The sequence below is a fragment of the Haematobia irritans genome, chromosome 1 (genome assembly GCF_050003625.1).
Source record: "Haematobia irritans isolate KBUSLIRL chromosome 1, ASM5000362v1, whole genome shotgun sequence".
Taxonomy (NCBI): Eukaryota; Metazoa; Arthropoda; class Insecta; order Diptera; family Muscidae; genus Haematobia; species Haematobia irritans.
The window spans coordinates 173,441,183-173,457,396 of NC_134397.1; the positions used below are offsets into that span (position 1 = coordinate 173,441,183).

General features: G+C 31.9%; 1 protein-coding gene across 2 annotated transcripts in view; it reads left to right on the forward strand.

The window, feature by feature from the left end:
- Positions 1–13,209, forward strand: part of CenB1A (Centaurin beta 1A) — a 42,653-nt gene extending 29,444 nt beyond the window's left edge. For both annotated transcript variants that reach the window (XM_075292143.1, XM_075292145.1), the window contains exons 9-11: positions 2,563–3,460; positions 3,689–3,909; positions 12,841–13,209. In XM_075292143.1, the coding sequence (XP_075148258.1) occupies positions 2,563–3,460; positions 3,689–3,909; positions 12,841–13,027 (1,306 nt within the window). In that variant the 3' untranslated portion in view covers positions 13,028–13,209. The remainder of the gene's footprint in view (positions 1–2,562; positions 3,461–3,688; positions 3,910–12,840) is intronic.
- Positions 13,210–16,214: the final 3,005 nt, after the last annotated feature.

The following is a 16,214-nucleotide window of genomic DNA, read 5'->3' on the forward strand; positions in this document are numbered from 1 at the left end:
CCTGGTATCACAATGGACTGAATAGTCTAAGTGAGCCTGATACATCGGTCTGCCACATAACCTAACCTAACCTTCGCCTGCACGGAGAATCGAACTGAGCACCATACAGTTTGTAAGCCAACACACTATCCACTGGATTACGTAGCTGTTATAGTCACCAGGAGATAATTATCGTTATAAATTACATTTATATAGCATAGTTTGCAGCGCCCCCGAGCCCATGCAAACATAACATTATTTAACAGAAACATACATTTGTTTGCCACGTGGAGCAGAGGTTAGCATGTCTGCCTTGCATGCAAAGGGTCGTGGGTTCAATCCCTGCTCCGACCGAACACTTTTTATTTTTAATTTACACATTTATATTTATACTATATTAAATTTTTATAATGAAACTTCGAAATGTGGATTATTAAAGATTTATAGTCAGTAACAGTGCTTGATATAAACAAAATTGACTGATTTTTGGATAAAATATTATTTTTTTTTATTGCAAAAATAACAATTTTGTAACAAAAAACTCTAACAAAAGAAGAACGTGGAGTCGAGTATAAACATACATAAATAATTTTATAATATAAACATAAATTTAGTTAGGCGTGAACAGTTTTTTACTAGCATTTAACACCGTCGCTCTAAAATGCCTTTTATTTTTCTTTAATAATTCATTTTAAAGAAAATAAACTTTTTAAATTGTTTTAGCTGCAAAACTCGAATTTAATGCCCGCTTTTATATTTGAAGGTGTCCGTCGTGGACTACACAGAAAAAAATTTCACGAAAATTTTTCCAATTAAAATCTTAATTGAGTTTTAAAAAATATTCAATTAAAAATTTAATTGATTCAACAAATTTTTTAATTGAAATAAAAATCAATCACACAAATTAATAGTATCAATTAAATATTTAATTGGATCAATTAATTTTTTAATTGACTGTCAATTAATTTTTTAATTGATACTATCAATTCTGTGATTGAAGACATTTCAATTAAAAAATTAATTGGATCAATTAATTTCGTGATTGAATCAGAAAAAAAATTGTTTGTGTGTACTTATTAATAAAGAGGAACAAAACTTTGTTTTTTTACATTTTACTGTGTAATTTTTCACTATTTCCTCCTTATTTCATTTTACTGTCCCAACTCTAAAAAGAGTATAGTGCCCTTTCGTTATTTTTATGAAGACCCCTGATTTCTTTTAATGAACCAAGAAAAAAAATTGTGCCCATAATGCCAAAATGATAAACAAAACACATGTCCACACATACATAAAATGGTGCTCTCAAGGCGAAAACATATGCTGTTTGTTTTTCAAATGTCTATTCTTTTGGTTCCGAATGTCTATTCTCTTTATTCAAATTAAATAATATTTAGACTTAAGCATATCAAATTTTTGGCCTTATCATAAAACAATTTTCCGAAACAACATACAAGCGGTTTCACAGAAATTGTTCTCGTTTGATTCTTTCGCTGTTATGTTGATATATTTCGTCAACTCTCCCGGTTTCCATCTCTATTTCTTTCTCTATACTCTCTCTGTCGCTTTGAATAAAATATCACAACATATGTATGTTTAGTCGAAATTTGTAAATTTATATATGTTTGCATTCACACATATGATTTTTATGAAACATTCATGCCACAAACATAATATATTCTAACATATTAACATAGATGTCCCAAACATTTAGTGTTAGTTTAGGAACATTACATGTTTGCATTTAAATATATTGTGTTTTAAAATTGTGCCCGAAACACATTTTGTTTATATCGGAACATATGAAAAACATATTTTTCTAACAGTGCGTTAAAAAGAAAAATTTTAAGTACCGTTATTTTCGTCCAAAAGAGAAATGAAACAATTTTTATTATTTATATTTATTTATTTTACAGAGGTATTGTGGCCGGTTATCAGGCCACTGCCTTGGCTTAAACGCATCATATGAGTTCGATACAAAACTCGTTTCACTCGGTTTAAGTTCATAGTACACAACACCCAGCTGGTCCTTCCAAATACACAGCATTAGCTCTATGGATTTGCGGCTTTGCCTTTTGACGTTCACCAAAATCGATCACTCTTTCTTTACTGTACATTACTCATAAAAGTTGTAAAGTCACGTAAGCCAAAAGTAGACTTTTCGATAATATAAATAGTCGAAAGTGGATTATTCCAAATTTTGAAAATGTTGACCTTTGCAAAACGGAAAAAGTCCAATGTCGACTTTATCAAAATTTGAAGTCGGCTTTGCGATTCTAATTACAATTCCTATCACCGCGTTTCAGCCATCATGGATTTCATTTTACTATACCAAATAGATCACATTAAAGCCAAAATTAGCTCATCAGCAATATATTACGTGGCAAAATATTGTTACTTTCACAAAAGAAATGGTGTTTGGTTGCAATTAATAATTTAATTGAATCAATTGAGATTCACTGATTTTTGTATTCATTTTTTTATAAATAATTTTAAGATTTTAATTGAAAAATATCTGTGACATTTTTTCTATATTATTATTATTACGTAAAATTGAGTGTAATATCCTTTTTCCTTTATTTCCAGACATTGGGAGCAATTCCTCAAAATTCCGGGCAATTCGATATGCTGCGATTGTCGTGGCACAGATCCACGATGGGCTTCCATTAATTTAGGCATAACATTGTGTATTGAATGTTCTGGAGTTCACCGTAGTCTAGGAGTACACTACAGCAAAGTGCGATCGTTGACGCTCGATGCATGGGAAACAGAAAATGTAAAAGTAATGATGGAGCTGGGGAATGCTGTGGTCAATCGTATATATGAGGCACGCATAGGTGAAAACTCCGAATTGAAACCAGCCACCGAAAATTGTGAAATAGCAGTTCGTGAAGCTTGGATAAAGGCAAAATATGTTGAGAAACGATTTGTTTGTGGTATGCCCAAGCCATCGGAATATCTCTCAAGTGAGACAGCGGAGGTATTGTCTATTGATAGTGGTGGCAATGACATTGGCAAAAGAGCAACATTATCTCTTGGGGGTACACGTAAATGGGCGGTTAAAAAGTTTCGCCGACGTCGCCATCGTCAACGCAAACGTCAACGTTCAAGTTCCAAATCATCCGATGATCCTGTTATTGATGACGAGGATGATGACGATGACGATGAATCCATAAATATACCATCAATGTCTTTAAGCATATCGCGTGAAGATCTTCTAATAGTTGGTGAAGATTTAGGTTTGGAAACCTATGAAACGCCAGGTATACTGGGATCAGATCAAGAATCGACTGAAGGTGAAAATGAACCAGAGGTGATATATGAAGTGCCCTTTTCAAAGCTGGATGCGAATCTCATGTTATATCAGGCATCTGCTGTACACAATTTACCAGTAATGTGTATGGCATTTGCATTAGGTGCTGATAAAAATTGGCGTAATTCGGAAGATCACAATCGGACGTTTTTACACCAAGCAGTATTGTCGGTGGGTATTTATTTTATTTATTTATTTATTTATTCAAAAATTCTGTAATACAAAGCCAATAGAGGCCTATAAAAATATATTACATCATAACAAAAATACTGAGCCATCGATATAATGTAAACAAGTTAATATCTTAAACTAAGAAGAAACTAATTTAAGATGATAAAATGGTGGTTATGTAGGACCAATTGGGCATTTCTATTTTTAATAATTGTTCTTATGTTACAGGGATCTGTTATGGCTTGTGAATATTTATTACTAAATGGTGTCCCCATAGATGTTGTAGACGATAATGGATATAGTGCTTTACACATATCCACAGAGAAAGGATTTATAGCCCAAGTATATTTGTTACTTAAACATAAAGCCAAATATGATTTAGAAGCCCATGATGGTAAAAAGCCTTTGGATATAGCGGTGGAACAACGTAATGCTGATATTGTTACACTGTAAGTATTGTGTTTCATTGCAGTTGTCAAAGGAAGACGCTAAGTGTGGAGATATACATTTTAATCTTCATCTGCATAAATTGTAGGGTTTTCCCCCGTATGATCATGGAATGAGATCTTTAACAATGTGGACATTTTTATTTTCTTCTTGCCTGTCAGACTATAACTTATTATCCATAATACTCTCCTTAATGTTTCCAAAGAGTGAGCAATGAATAATTGTGCCGAAAGCCTATATTGTCTACAGTGGTTATATTCCTATGTGTCAGATTTTCTAAGATTGCCTCCAAAATTTTTAATACATGATTCAAACCATTTATCGGCCGGTATGAACCATATAGTGTTGCCAGTATTTTTCAGGCTCTTGTCCCCAAATTACGGAAGCCACCGTGGTGCAATGGTTAGCATGCCCGCCTTGCATACACAAGGTCGTGGGTTCGATTCCTGCTACGACCGAACAGCAAAAAGTTTTTCAGCGGTGGATTATCCCACCTCAGTAATGCTGGTGACATTTCTGAGGGTTTCAAAGCTTCTCTAAGTGGTTTCACTGGAGTGTGGAACGCCGTTCGGACTCGGCTATAATAAGGAGGTCCCTTGTCATTGAGCTTAACATGGAATCGGGCAGCACTCAGTGATAAGAGAAAGAAGTTCACCACTGTGGTATCACAATGGACTGAATAGTCTAAGTGAGCCTGATACATCGGGCTGCCACATAACCTAACCTAACCTAACCCCAAATTATCATATTTTGACCCCAAAAATCCCCAATACATTTTTGACCATTTTTTTAATAAAGCAAACAGCTCTGCTGTAGAAAATCAGAAGTAATAATCCAGCAAGCTGCAATAACAGGTTGGCTGATAAGTCCCCGGTCTAACAAAGAAAAACACATTTTTTTGTCAAAATTCGTTTTTTATTAACAGGTTGGCTGATAAGTCCCCGGTCTGACACATAGATGGCGCTAGTATTAAATGCATATTATTTTTATATAGTACCAACCTTCAAATGATTCGTGTCAAAATTTGACGTCTGTAAGTCAATTAGTTTGTGAGATAGAGCGTCTTTTGTGAAGCAACTTTTGTTATTGTGAAAAAAAATGGAAAAAAGGAATTTCGTATTTTGATAAAATACTGTTTTCTGAAGGGAAAAAATACGGTGGAAGCAAAAACTTGGCTTGATAATGAGTTTCCGGACTCTGCCCCAGGGAAATCAGCAATAATTGATTGGTATGCAAAATTCAAGGGTGGTGAAATGAGCACGGAGGACGGTGAACGCAGTGGACGCCCGAAAGAGGACGAAAACATAAAAAATCCACCAAATGATTTTGAATGACCGTAAAAAGTAGTTGATCGAGATATGTGACAATGGATGAAACATGGCTCCATCACTACACTCCTGAGTCCAATCGACAGTCGGCTGAGTGGACAGCGACCGGTGAACCGTCTCCGAAGCGTGGAAAGACTCAAAAGTCCGCTGGCAAAGTAATGGCCTCTGTTTTTTGGGATGCGCATGGAATAATTTTTATCGATTATCTTGAGAAGGGAAAAACCATCAACAGTGACTATTATATGGCTTTATTGGAGCGTTTGAAGGTCGAAATCGCGGCAAAACGGCCCCATATGAAGAAGAAAAAAGTGTTGTTCCACCAAGACAACGCACCATGCCACAAGTCATTGAGAACGATGGCAAAAAATTCATGAATTGGGCTTCGAATTGCTTCCTCTCCCACCGTATTCTCCAGATCTGGCCCCCAGCGACTTTTTCTTGTTCTCAGACCTCAAAAGGCTGCTCGCATGGAAAAACTTTGGCTGCAATGAAGAGGTGATCGCCGAAACTGAGGCCTATTTTGAGGCAAAACCGAAGGAGTACTACCAAAATGGTATCAAAAAATTGGAAGGTCGTTATAATTGTTGTATCGCTCTTGAAGGGAACTATGTTGAATATAAGATCAAGATTTCGACCACCAAGAGACTGGTGATTGTCTTCCAAATGCTGGAGATTTGAAAATGGGAGTTCGGAGTTCCTTGTATTTATGAATGAATATAGAAAAAAATGTTGAGAAAATAATCTATATAGAAAAAAATTGACCAAATTTTCTATATAGAAATAAAATTTTGACAAATTCTCTGTATAGAAATAAAATGTTCTATAGAAATAAAATTTTGACAAATTCTCTGTATAGAAATAAAATGTTCTATAGAAATAAAATTTTGACAAAATTTTCCATAGAAATAAAATTTTGACAAAATTTTCTATAGAAATAAAATTTTGACAAAATTTTCTATAGAAATAAAATTTTGACAAAATTTTCTATAGAAATAAAATTTTGACAAAATTTTCTATAGAAATAAAATTTTGACAAAATTTTATATAGAAATAAAATTTTGACACAATTTTCTATAGAAATAAAGTTTTGACAAAATTTTCTATAGAAATAAAATTTTGTCAAAATTTTCTATAGAAATAAAAAGAAATAAAATTTTTACAAAATTTTCTATGAAATAAAATTTTGACAAAATGTTCTATAGAAATAAAATTTTTTCGTTTTGTTTTGTTATTGTTGGTTTTGTTCTTTAATCATTGTTGTTGTTTTTGATTTCAGCTTAAAACCATGCATTGACTAAACTACAAGTGTAGCTTAACCAACAGAGGAAAAGTATGCTTGTCAAATTTATTTGGGCAAAGCCCTATAGACTGCAAGATGGTTGGATGGACGCACGTTTCGGAATTACCACATTCCTCATCAGCATCCTCTACTTGCAGCAAAACTATCAACAAATTATTATTTTGACAAAATTTTCTATAGAAATAAAATTTTGACAAAATTTTCTATAGAAATAAAATTTTGACAAAATTTTCTATAGAAATAAAATTTTGACGAAATTTTCTATAGAAATAAAATTTTGACAAAATTTTCTATAGGAAAAAAAAATGTTGACAAAACTTTATATAGAAATAAAATTTTGGCCAAATGGTCTAAAGAAATAGAATTTATGCCAAATTTCCTTTAGAAATAACATTTTGTTAAAAACGATTAAACCAATTTCTCGAAAAAATCGCCATATTTATGGAAATTCCCCGCCTAATCCCCAATAATTTCGTCCACATTTACGAAAAAATATCCCCAATTATTCCTAGCACTGATTCCTATTTTTCAAATGTTATAAATTGTCTACTTTAGACCATTTACTGCTGGCTTTGGCGGCCTTTATTGGGTGGGATAGTTTAGCTTGACTGTCTCTGAAGGCATGGCAGAATTATTTTAGCCTTCTGCTTGCACTTTACATGTTGTTTCAACAAGTCCTATAGGTTATAAAATAAGAAGACTTGGCAAACCCTCCCGTTTCCATCCGCTGTTAAAAATATTCGTCCATCTGTTTGCTTTTCAACAATAAGCGTATACGAGAAAGTAGTACACGATAGTAAAGTTGAGGTAAATACATATGAGACCACCCACGTAGATTGTTCGCCAATGTACGGGAGTCTAGTTCTCCGCTAGTACCTGAGGCGTTCTTTCCTCTAATGTCGTTCCTCTTATCTGTTAAGTTTGAGCACCATAAAAAATTCCAATGAATGCGAAAGATCCATCCCCACAGATGAAATCTTGTGCACGCCCTTCTGAAATTGATTTCACAAATTTCTATATGTCAACGCAGACTTTTCAGCAAACAAATGTTTTCGGAAGTGATGTTATCTGTTACTAAATATGAGTTCTGTCTTTGTCAAAATGTTGTCTGTACAACTAGGCCAGAGTTGATTACAGACAAAGCTTAGAGAAATGACCTCTAAAAGGTCTGCGACCTTCTCTTATTGACTCTGTCTTGATAGTAGTATGGCTCCGATCTGCACTGCCATGGGGTGTATTCTTTTGCAAGGGGATACTTCCTGTTCGCTTTCTCCATTAGATGTTAGCATAAATGGATCAAATTGAGTCATCTCCCCAGCGAAATATATATTGAAAACTATGGAAAAGTCCATTCGCCCGGACGGAGATTTGGCATCTGACATTTTCTTCAATGACTCTATTCATCAAGTTATTAAATAAATACAATTTTTATATCGATGCTCTCATTTCAGGTTACTCTAAGTCGACTTAGTATGTTTTGATGGAGTTCGCTGTTTTTTTATTCGGATTGATATGAATTGCATCCTGTCAAAAGTTCGAATTTATTGGACATTTCTAGAAAAAGTTATGGTTAATATTGCACTTAGCCTGTATCTAAAGTTTTAAAAAAATGTCCAATCCAAAAAGGGCAAAAAGCTTTGTTCGGTCTAAAGTGGTCTAAGCCATTTCTAGGCATATTCTATTATCACTATTTTGAGTTCGTACATACTAAAAAAAAAATTATAAAAAATATGATTTTAAGACCGAAAATAAGGAGATTTCTATCTTATACGGGTTTTGAGAAATTTTAAAATACAAAAATTGTTTCTTGTTTCCTGTAAAATTCACTTTTTAGACTTAGCGCACTTTGGAATATAGACATCGATATGAGGGCTATGTGTCGATATTTTACCGCTGGTTTTTCCTAATATGACTTTTTTCCAGAACTTAAGACGGCGTTAAATTTGGTGTGGTCTTCAAGGTTCTTAAAATGCGTCTTTTTTTCCTTATTTGGAAATAGCGATTTTTTACGTCTTTAAAGTTTCGAAAAAGTCGATTTTCAAATTTTAAGATTATTGAAAAGTTGACTTGTGGCGTCACGACGTTAGGAAGTGTTTATTGTCTGTAGTCAAATCTATACATTATACGCTTTCCATTCAGATCACATTCGAATTTCTACTTTTTTCGATTCCATAGTCGATTTGGGTCGCTATCATCTAATGTCGATTTTGACCAACATCAAAGTCCCATTAGTCCAATGTTGATTTCAATTTTGTCCATTTAAAGATTGCAAAAGTCGACTTTATTTTCACAAAAAATCTAGAACTTGAATATTGTCTTCTTTTTTTGACAAAAAGTAGATTAGTTGAAAAATCGATTTTTTACTTCTATATCTCTACTTGGTACAGATAACTTAGAAATGTGTGGAGATCCTAGCTTCATATATCTTGTTGGAATGGATTATTTTCGAGGAACCCAACAAATGTCTGTCTACTAAGCCATCGCTAAGTAATTCACAGAGTTTTTTTTTATAATTCATTAATTTTTTTTATTGAAATGTCTTCAATCACAAAAATGCAAATTTCGATTAATTTTTAATTGATTCAATTAAAATTTTAATTGATGTTGATTGCAAAACTCGAATTTTCAATTGCTTCAATTTTTTTTTTTATTTAAAAATAAAAATCTCATTTTTATACCCTGTGCCACACTGTGACAAAATTTTCTATAGAAATAAAATTTTGACAAAATTTTCTATAGAAATAAAATTTTGACAAAATTTTCTATAGAAATAAAATTTTGACAAAATTTTATATAGAAATAAAATTTTGACACAATTTTCTATAGAAATAAAGTTTTGACAAAATTTTCTATAGAAATAAAAAGAAATAAAATTTTTACAAAATTTTCTATGAAATAAAATTTTGACAAAATGTTCTATAGAAATAAATTTTTTTCGTTTTGTTTTGTTATTGTTGGTTTTGTTCTTTAATCATTGTTGTTGTTTTTGATTTCAGCTTAAAACCATGCATTGACTAAACTACAAGTGTAGCTTAACCAACAGAGGAAAAGTATGCTTGTCAAATTTATTTGGGCAAAGCCCTATAGACTGCAAGATGGTTGGATGGACGCACGTTTCGGAATTACCACATTCCTCATCAGCATCCTCTACTTGCAGCAAAACTATCAACAAATTATTATTTTGACAAAATTTTCTATAGAAATAAAATTTTGACAAAATTTTCTATAGAAATAAAATTTTGACAAAATTTTCTATAGAAATAAAATTTTGACGAAATTTTCTATAGAAATAAAATTTTGACAAAATTTTCTATAGGAAAAAAAAATGTTGACAAAACTTTATATAGAAATAAAATTTTGGCCAAATGGTCTAAAGAAATAGAATTTATGCCAAATTTCCTTTAGAAATAACATTTTGTTAAAAACGATTAAACCAATTTCTCGAAAAAATCGCCATATTTATGGAAATTCCCCGCCTAATCCCCAATAATTTCGTCCACATTTACGAAAAAATATCCCCAATTATTCCTAGCACTGATTCCTATTTTTCAAATGTTATAAATTGTCTACTTTAGACCATTTACTGCTGGCTTTGGCGGCCTTTATTGGGTGGGATAGTTTAGCTTGACTGTCTCTGAAGGCATGGCAGAATTATTTTAGCCTTCTGCTTGCACTTTACATGTTGTTTCAACAAGTCCTATAGGTTATAAAATAAGAAGACTTGGCAAACCCTCCCGTTTCCATCCGCTGTTAAAAATATTCGTCCATCTGTTTGCTTTTCAACAATAAGCGTATACGAGAAAGTAGTACACGATAGTAAAGTTGAGGTAAATACATATGAGACCACCCACGTAGATTGTTCGCCAATGTACGGGAGTCTAGTTCTCCGCTAGTACCTGAGGCGTTCTTTCCTCTAATGTCGTTCCTCTTATCTGTTAAGTTTGAGCACCATAAAAAATTCCAATGAATGCGAAAGATCCATCCCCACAGATGAAATCTTGTGCACGCCCTTCTGAAATTGATTTCACAAATTTCTATATGTCAACGCAGACTTTTCAGCAAACAAATGTTTTCGGAAGTGATGTTATCTGTTACTAAATATGAGTTCTGTCTTTGTCAAAATGTTGTCTGTACAACTAGGCCAGAGTTGATTACAGACAAAGCTTAGAGAAATGACCTCTAAAAGGTCTGCGACCTTCTCTTATTGACTCTGTCTTGATAGTAGTATGGCTCCGATCTGCACTGCCATGGGGTGTATTCTTTTGCAAGGGGATACTTCCTGTTCGCTTTCTCCATTAGATGTTAGCATAAATGGATCAAATTGAGTCATCTCCCCAGCGAAATATATATTGAAAACTATGGAAAAGTCCATTCGCCCGGACGGAGATTTGGCATCTGACATTTTCTTCAATGACTCTATTCATCAAGTTATTAAATAAATACAATTTTTATATCGATGCTCTCATTTCAGGTTACTCTAAGTCGACTTAGTATGTTTTGATGGAGTTCGCTGTTTTTTTATTCGGATTGATATGAATTGCATCCTGTCAAAAGTTCGAATTTATTGGACATTTCTATAAAAAGTTATGGTTAATATTGCACTTAGCCTGTATCTAAAGTTTTAAAAAAATGTCCAATCCAAAAAGGGCAAAAAGCTTTGTTCGGTCTAAAGTGGTCTAAGCCATTTCTAGGCATATTCTATTATCACTATTTTGAGTTCGTACATACTAAAAAAAAAATTATAAAAATATGATTTTAAGACCGAAAATAAGGAGATTTCTATCTTATACGGGTTTTGAGAAATTTTAAAATACAAAAATTGTTTCTTGTTTCCTGTAAAATTCACTTTTTAGACTTAGCGCACTTTGGAATATAGACATCGATATGAGGGCTATGTGTCGATATTTTACCGCTGGTTTTTCCTAATATGACTTTTTTCCAGAACTTAAGACGGCGTTAAATTTGGTGTGGTCTTCAAGGTTCTTAAAATGCGTCTTTTTTTCCTTATTTGGAAATAGCGATTTTTTACGTCTTTAAAGTTTCGAAAAAGTCGATTTTCAAATTTTAAGATTATTGAAAAGTTGACTTGTGGCGTCACGACGTTAGGAAGTGTTTATTGTCTGTAGTCAAATCTATACATTATACGCTTTCCATTCAGATCACATTCGAATTTCTACTTTTTTCGATTCCATAGTCGATTTGGGTCGCTATCATCTAATGTCGATTTTGACCAACATCAAAGTCCCATTAGTCCAATGTTGATTTCAATTTTGTCCATTTAAAGATTGCAAAAGTCGACTTTATTTTCACAAAAAATCTAGAACTTGAATATTGTCTTCTTTTTTTGACAAAAAGTAGATTAGTTGAAAAATCGATTTTTTACTTCTATATCTCTACTTGGTACAGATAACTTAGAAATGTGTGGAGATCCTAGCTTCATATATCTTGTTGGAATGGATTATTTTCGAGGAACCCAACAAATGTCTGTCTACTAAGCCATCGCTAAGTAATTCACAGAGTTTTTTTTTATAATTCATTAATTTTTTTTATTGAAATGTCTTCAATCACAAAAATGCAAATTTCGATTAATTTTTAATTGATTCAATTAAAATTTTAATTGATGTTGATTGCAAAACTCGAATTTTCAATTGCTTCAATTTTTTTTTTTATTTAAAAATAAAAATCTCATTTTTATACCCTGTGCCACACTGTGGAACAGGGTATTATAAAAAAGTTAGTGCATGTGTTTGCAACACCCAGAAGGAGGCGATATAGACATATGGTGCCTTTGGCAATATTGCTCAGGGCCGGCCCCTAAGTCGATCTAGCCATGTCCATCGATTTCAAATTTGGCGCAAGTATGAGTTTTGGTTCACAATAGAATCCTATTGATTTAGGAAGAAATCCGTTCAGTTTTAGATATAGCTTCCATATAAATCTTTCGCCCGATATCTACTAATATGGCCCTAAAAGCCAGCCTGATTTGGTTGAAATTCCGTTCCGATTTTGATATAGCTTTTATATATTTCATACGGATTTCATATGGTATCGAAAATGTGGGTCTACAAAGTGGTGCGGGATATAATATAATCAGCCCCGCCCGACTTTAGACTTTCCTTACTTGTTTTAACTGACTTAGTCTTTCGAGTTTGTATGTCCTCCTTAATCATAGATCAATGTTAAAATGATAATTGACTCTAATTGAACAACTTATATTTTTCGTTTATCCACATAACAAAACTGTAACATATTTAAAAATATATATTATCATTGTGTTTTATTTTTTTTTTGTTTTGTATTTTTAGGTTACGATTAACTCGACTAAATGATGAAATTGGACTGAATGACGAAGGCAATGGTGAAGATGAAACTTATAAAGATGTTATGAAGGATTTCTCTAACTTCACCTCAAGTCAACCACGTATGTTGCGTAATCGTAACGATTCAAACACTCTGGAATCTCAGCGTTCTTCCATGACTAATTCCGATTGATGTCACAAAACGTCACTTTTATCTTAAAGAAATTAACGAATGTTATTAAAAGTAAAAAAAAAAACAAAATGTTTTCATTTTTTTTCTTATTATTTTAATTGTATTTATACATTGTACGTGTTATTTATATATTTGTTAATTGTATTTATATATAAAAATAAATAAAATAAGAGAAAATGAAACATTATAATGAAATGATATCTCCGAAGTCATTCTGTTAAAAATATTTACATTTACAATATACATACATTCTATACACAAAAAGAAAAATATACATGAAAAAAAAACTAAATGCATGCATACATATTTATAAAATATATCTCATTCATAATTACGAAGATATGAGGTGCTTTTATTAAGAGCTATTGTCATTATCAATGTTAAATATTGTGAATTATTTTTTTTACCTATAACTATTATTATGATTATTACTATATATTATGTATTAAGATTCTAATTATTATCTAATTGCATATTTTATTTATTAAATCAGAACCATATCGATTAAGTAATGAGTATTATAGTATTTGTTTATCGTTTTTTTTTTTCTTTTTCTCAGTTGCTCAGTATAATTTGATGGGAAAAACAAACATCGTATTGAAAATGAATTAGTTTTAAAATTATATTATTTGTTGTTATAACATTTTGTTGAGGTATTTATATTGACGCAAACATGAAAATTTCTGTATGCAATTAAAGAATTCATTTTAACAAAATATAATGGTTTTGTTATGCCAACAATAAATGTATTGTTTTGCGATTTATTTCTATAAAAGAGAAAAATAATACGAAGGTTGCCTTTTATTTGGCGGGATTGGACATTTTAGAGGCTACACGTACTCAGAACAGCAACTTAAAAGATTAATTTAGATTTTTGAGGGGTGGTCACGAATTAAATTCCTTTTCGCTCTAACACGCATATTTAAGGAGATATTTTCATAAACATTTTGATTTCTGGGGGGTGGTCACGAATTAACTTCCTTTTCGCTCTAGGTCGCGAATTTCTCAATTTATCGAAGATTTCTATCAAAATTTTGATTTTTGGTGGGTGGTCACGAATTAAAGTCCTTTTCGCTCTAGGACGCATATTTAAGGAGATATGGTCAAAATAAATTTTTCATATAAAAATTAAAATTTTTCGAGGATTTCCATCCAAATTTTGATTTCTGGGGGGTGGTCACGAATTAAAGTGATTTTCGCTCTAGGACGCATATTTAAGGAAATAAGTTCTTCATATAAAAATTTCAATTTTTCAAGGATTTCCATCAAAATTTTGATTTTTGGGGAGTAGTCACTAATTAAAGTCCTTTTCGCTCTAGGACGCATATTTAAGGAGATATGGGCAAAATAAATTTTTCATATAAAAATTTCAATTTTTTAAGGATTTTCTTAAAATTTTGATTTCTGAGGTGTGTGGAGTGGTCACGAATTAAAGTCCTTTTCGCTCTAGGACGCATATTTAAGGAGATATGGCCAAAATAAATTTTTCATATAAAAATTTCAATTTTTCAAGGATTTCCATCAAAATTTTGATTTCTTGGGGACGCATATTAAAGGAGATATGGCCAAAATAATTGTTTCATAAAAAAATTTGATTTTTTCGAGTATTTCCATGAAAATTTTGATTTCTGGGGTGTGGTCACGAATTAAAGTCCTTTTCGCTCTAGCACGCATATTTAAGGAGATATGGCCAAAATAAGTTTTTCATATAAAAATTTCAATTTTTCAAGGATTTCCATCAAAATTTTGATTTCTGGGGTGTGGTCACTAATTAAAGTCCTTTTCGCTCTAGGGCCCATATTTAAGAAGATATGGCCAAAATAAGTTTCTCATATAAAAATTTGATTTTTTCAGGGATTTTCATAAAATTTTGATTTTTGGTGTGTGGTCACGAATTAAAGTCCTTTTCACGCTAGGGCGCATATTTAAGAAGATAAGGCCAAAATAAGTTTTTCATATAAAAATTTCAATTTTTCGAGCATTTTCTTAAAACTTTGATTTCTGGGGTGTGGGGAGTGGTCACGAATTAAAATCCTTTTCGCTCTAGGACGCATATTTAAGGAGATATGGCCAAAATAAGTTTTCATATAAAAATTTCAATTTTTCGAGCATTTTCTTAAAATTTTGATTTTTGGGGTGTGGTCACGAATTAAAGTCCTTTTCGCTCTAGGACGCATATTTAAGGAGATATGGCCAAAATAAGTTTTTCATATAAAAATTTCAATTTTTCGAGGATTTTCTTAAAATTTTAATTTCTGGGGTGTGGGGAGTGGTCACGAATTAAAGTCCTTTTCGCTCTAGGACGCATATTTAAGGAGATATGGCCAAAATAAGTTTTTCATATAAAAATTTGATTTTTCGAATATTTTCTTAAAATTTTGATTTTTGGGGGGTGGTCACGAATTAAAGTCCTTTTCGCTCTAGGACGCATATTTAAGGAGATATGGCCAAAATAAGTTTTTCATATAAAAATTTCAATTTTTCAAGGATTCTCATAAAAATTTTGATTTTTGGGAGTGGTCACCAATTAAAGTCATTTTCGCTCTAGGACGCATATTTAAGGAGATATGGCCAAAATAAGTTTTTATAAAATATAAAAATATAAAATATAAATATAAAAAATTCAATTTTTCGAAGATTTCCATCAAAATTTTGATTTCTGGGGTGTGGTCACGAATTAAAGTCCTTTTCGCTCTAGGACGCAAATTTAGGGAGATATGGCCAAAATAAGTTTTTCATATAAAAATTTAAATTTTTCGAGGATTTCAATCAACATTTGGATTTTGGGGAGTGGTCACGAATAAAAGTCATTTTCGCTCTAAAACGCATATTTAAGGAGATATGGCCAAAATAAGTTTTTCATAGAAAAAATTGATTTTTCGAGTATTTTCTTAAAATTTTGATTTTTGGGTGGTGGTCACGAATTAAAGTCCTTTTCGCTCTAGGACGCATATTTAAGGAGATATGGGCAAAATAAATTTTTCATATAAAAATTTAAATTTTTCAAGGATTTCCATCAAAATTTTAATTTTTTGGGGGTGGTCACAAATTAAAGTCCTTTTCGCTCTAGGACGCATATTTAAGGAGATATGGCCAAAATAAGTTTTCCATATAAAAATTTAAATTTTTCGAAGATTTCCATCAAAATTTTGATTTCTGGGGTGTGGTCACGAATTAAAGTTCTTTT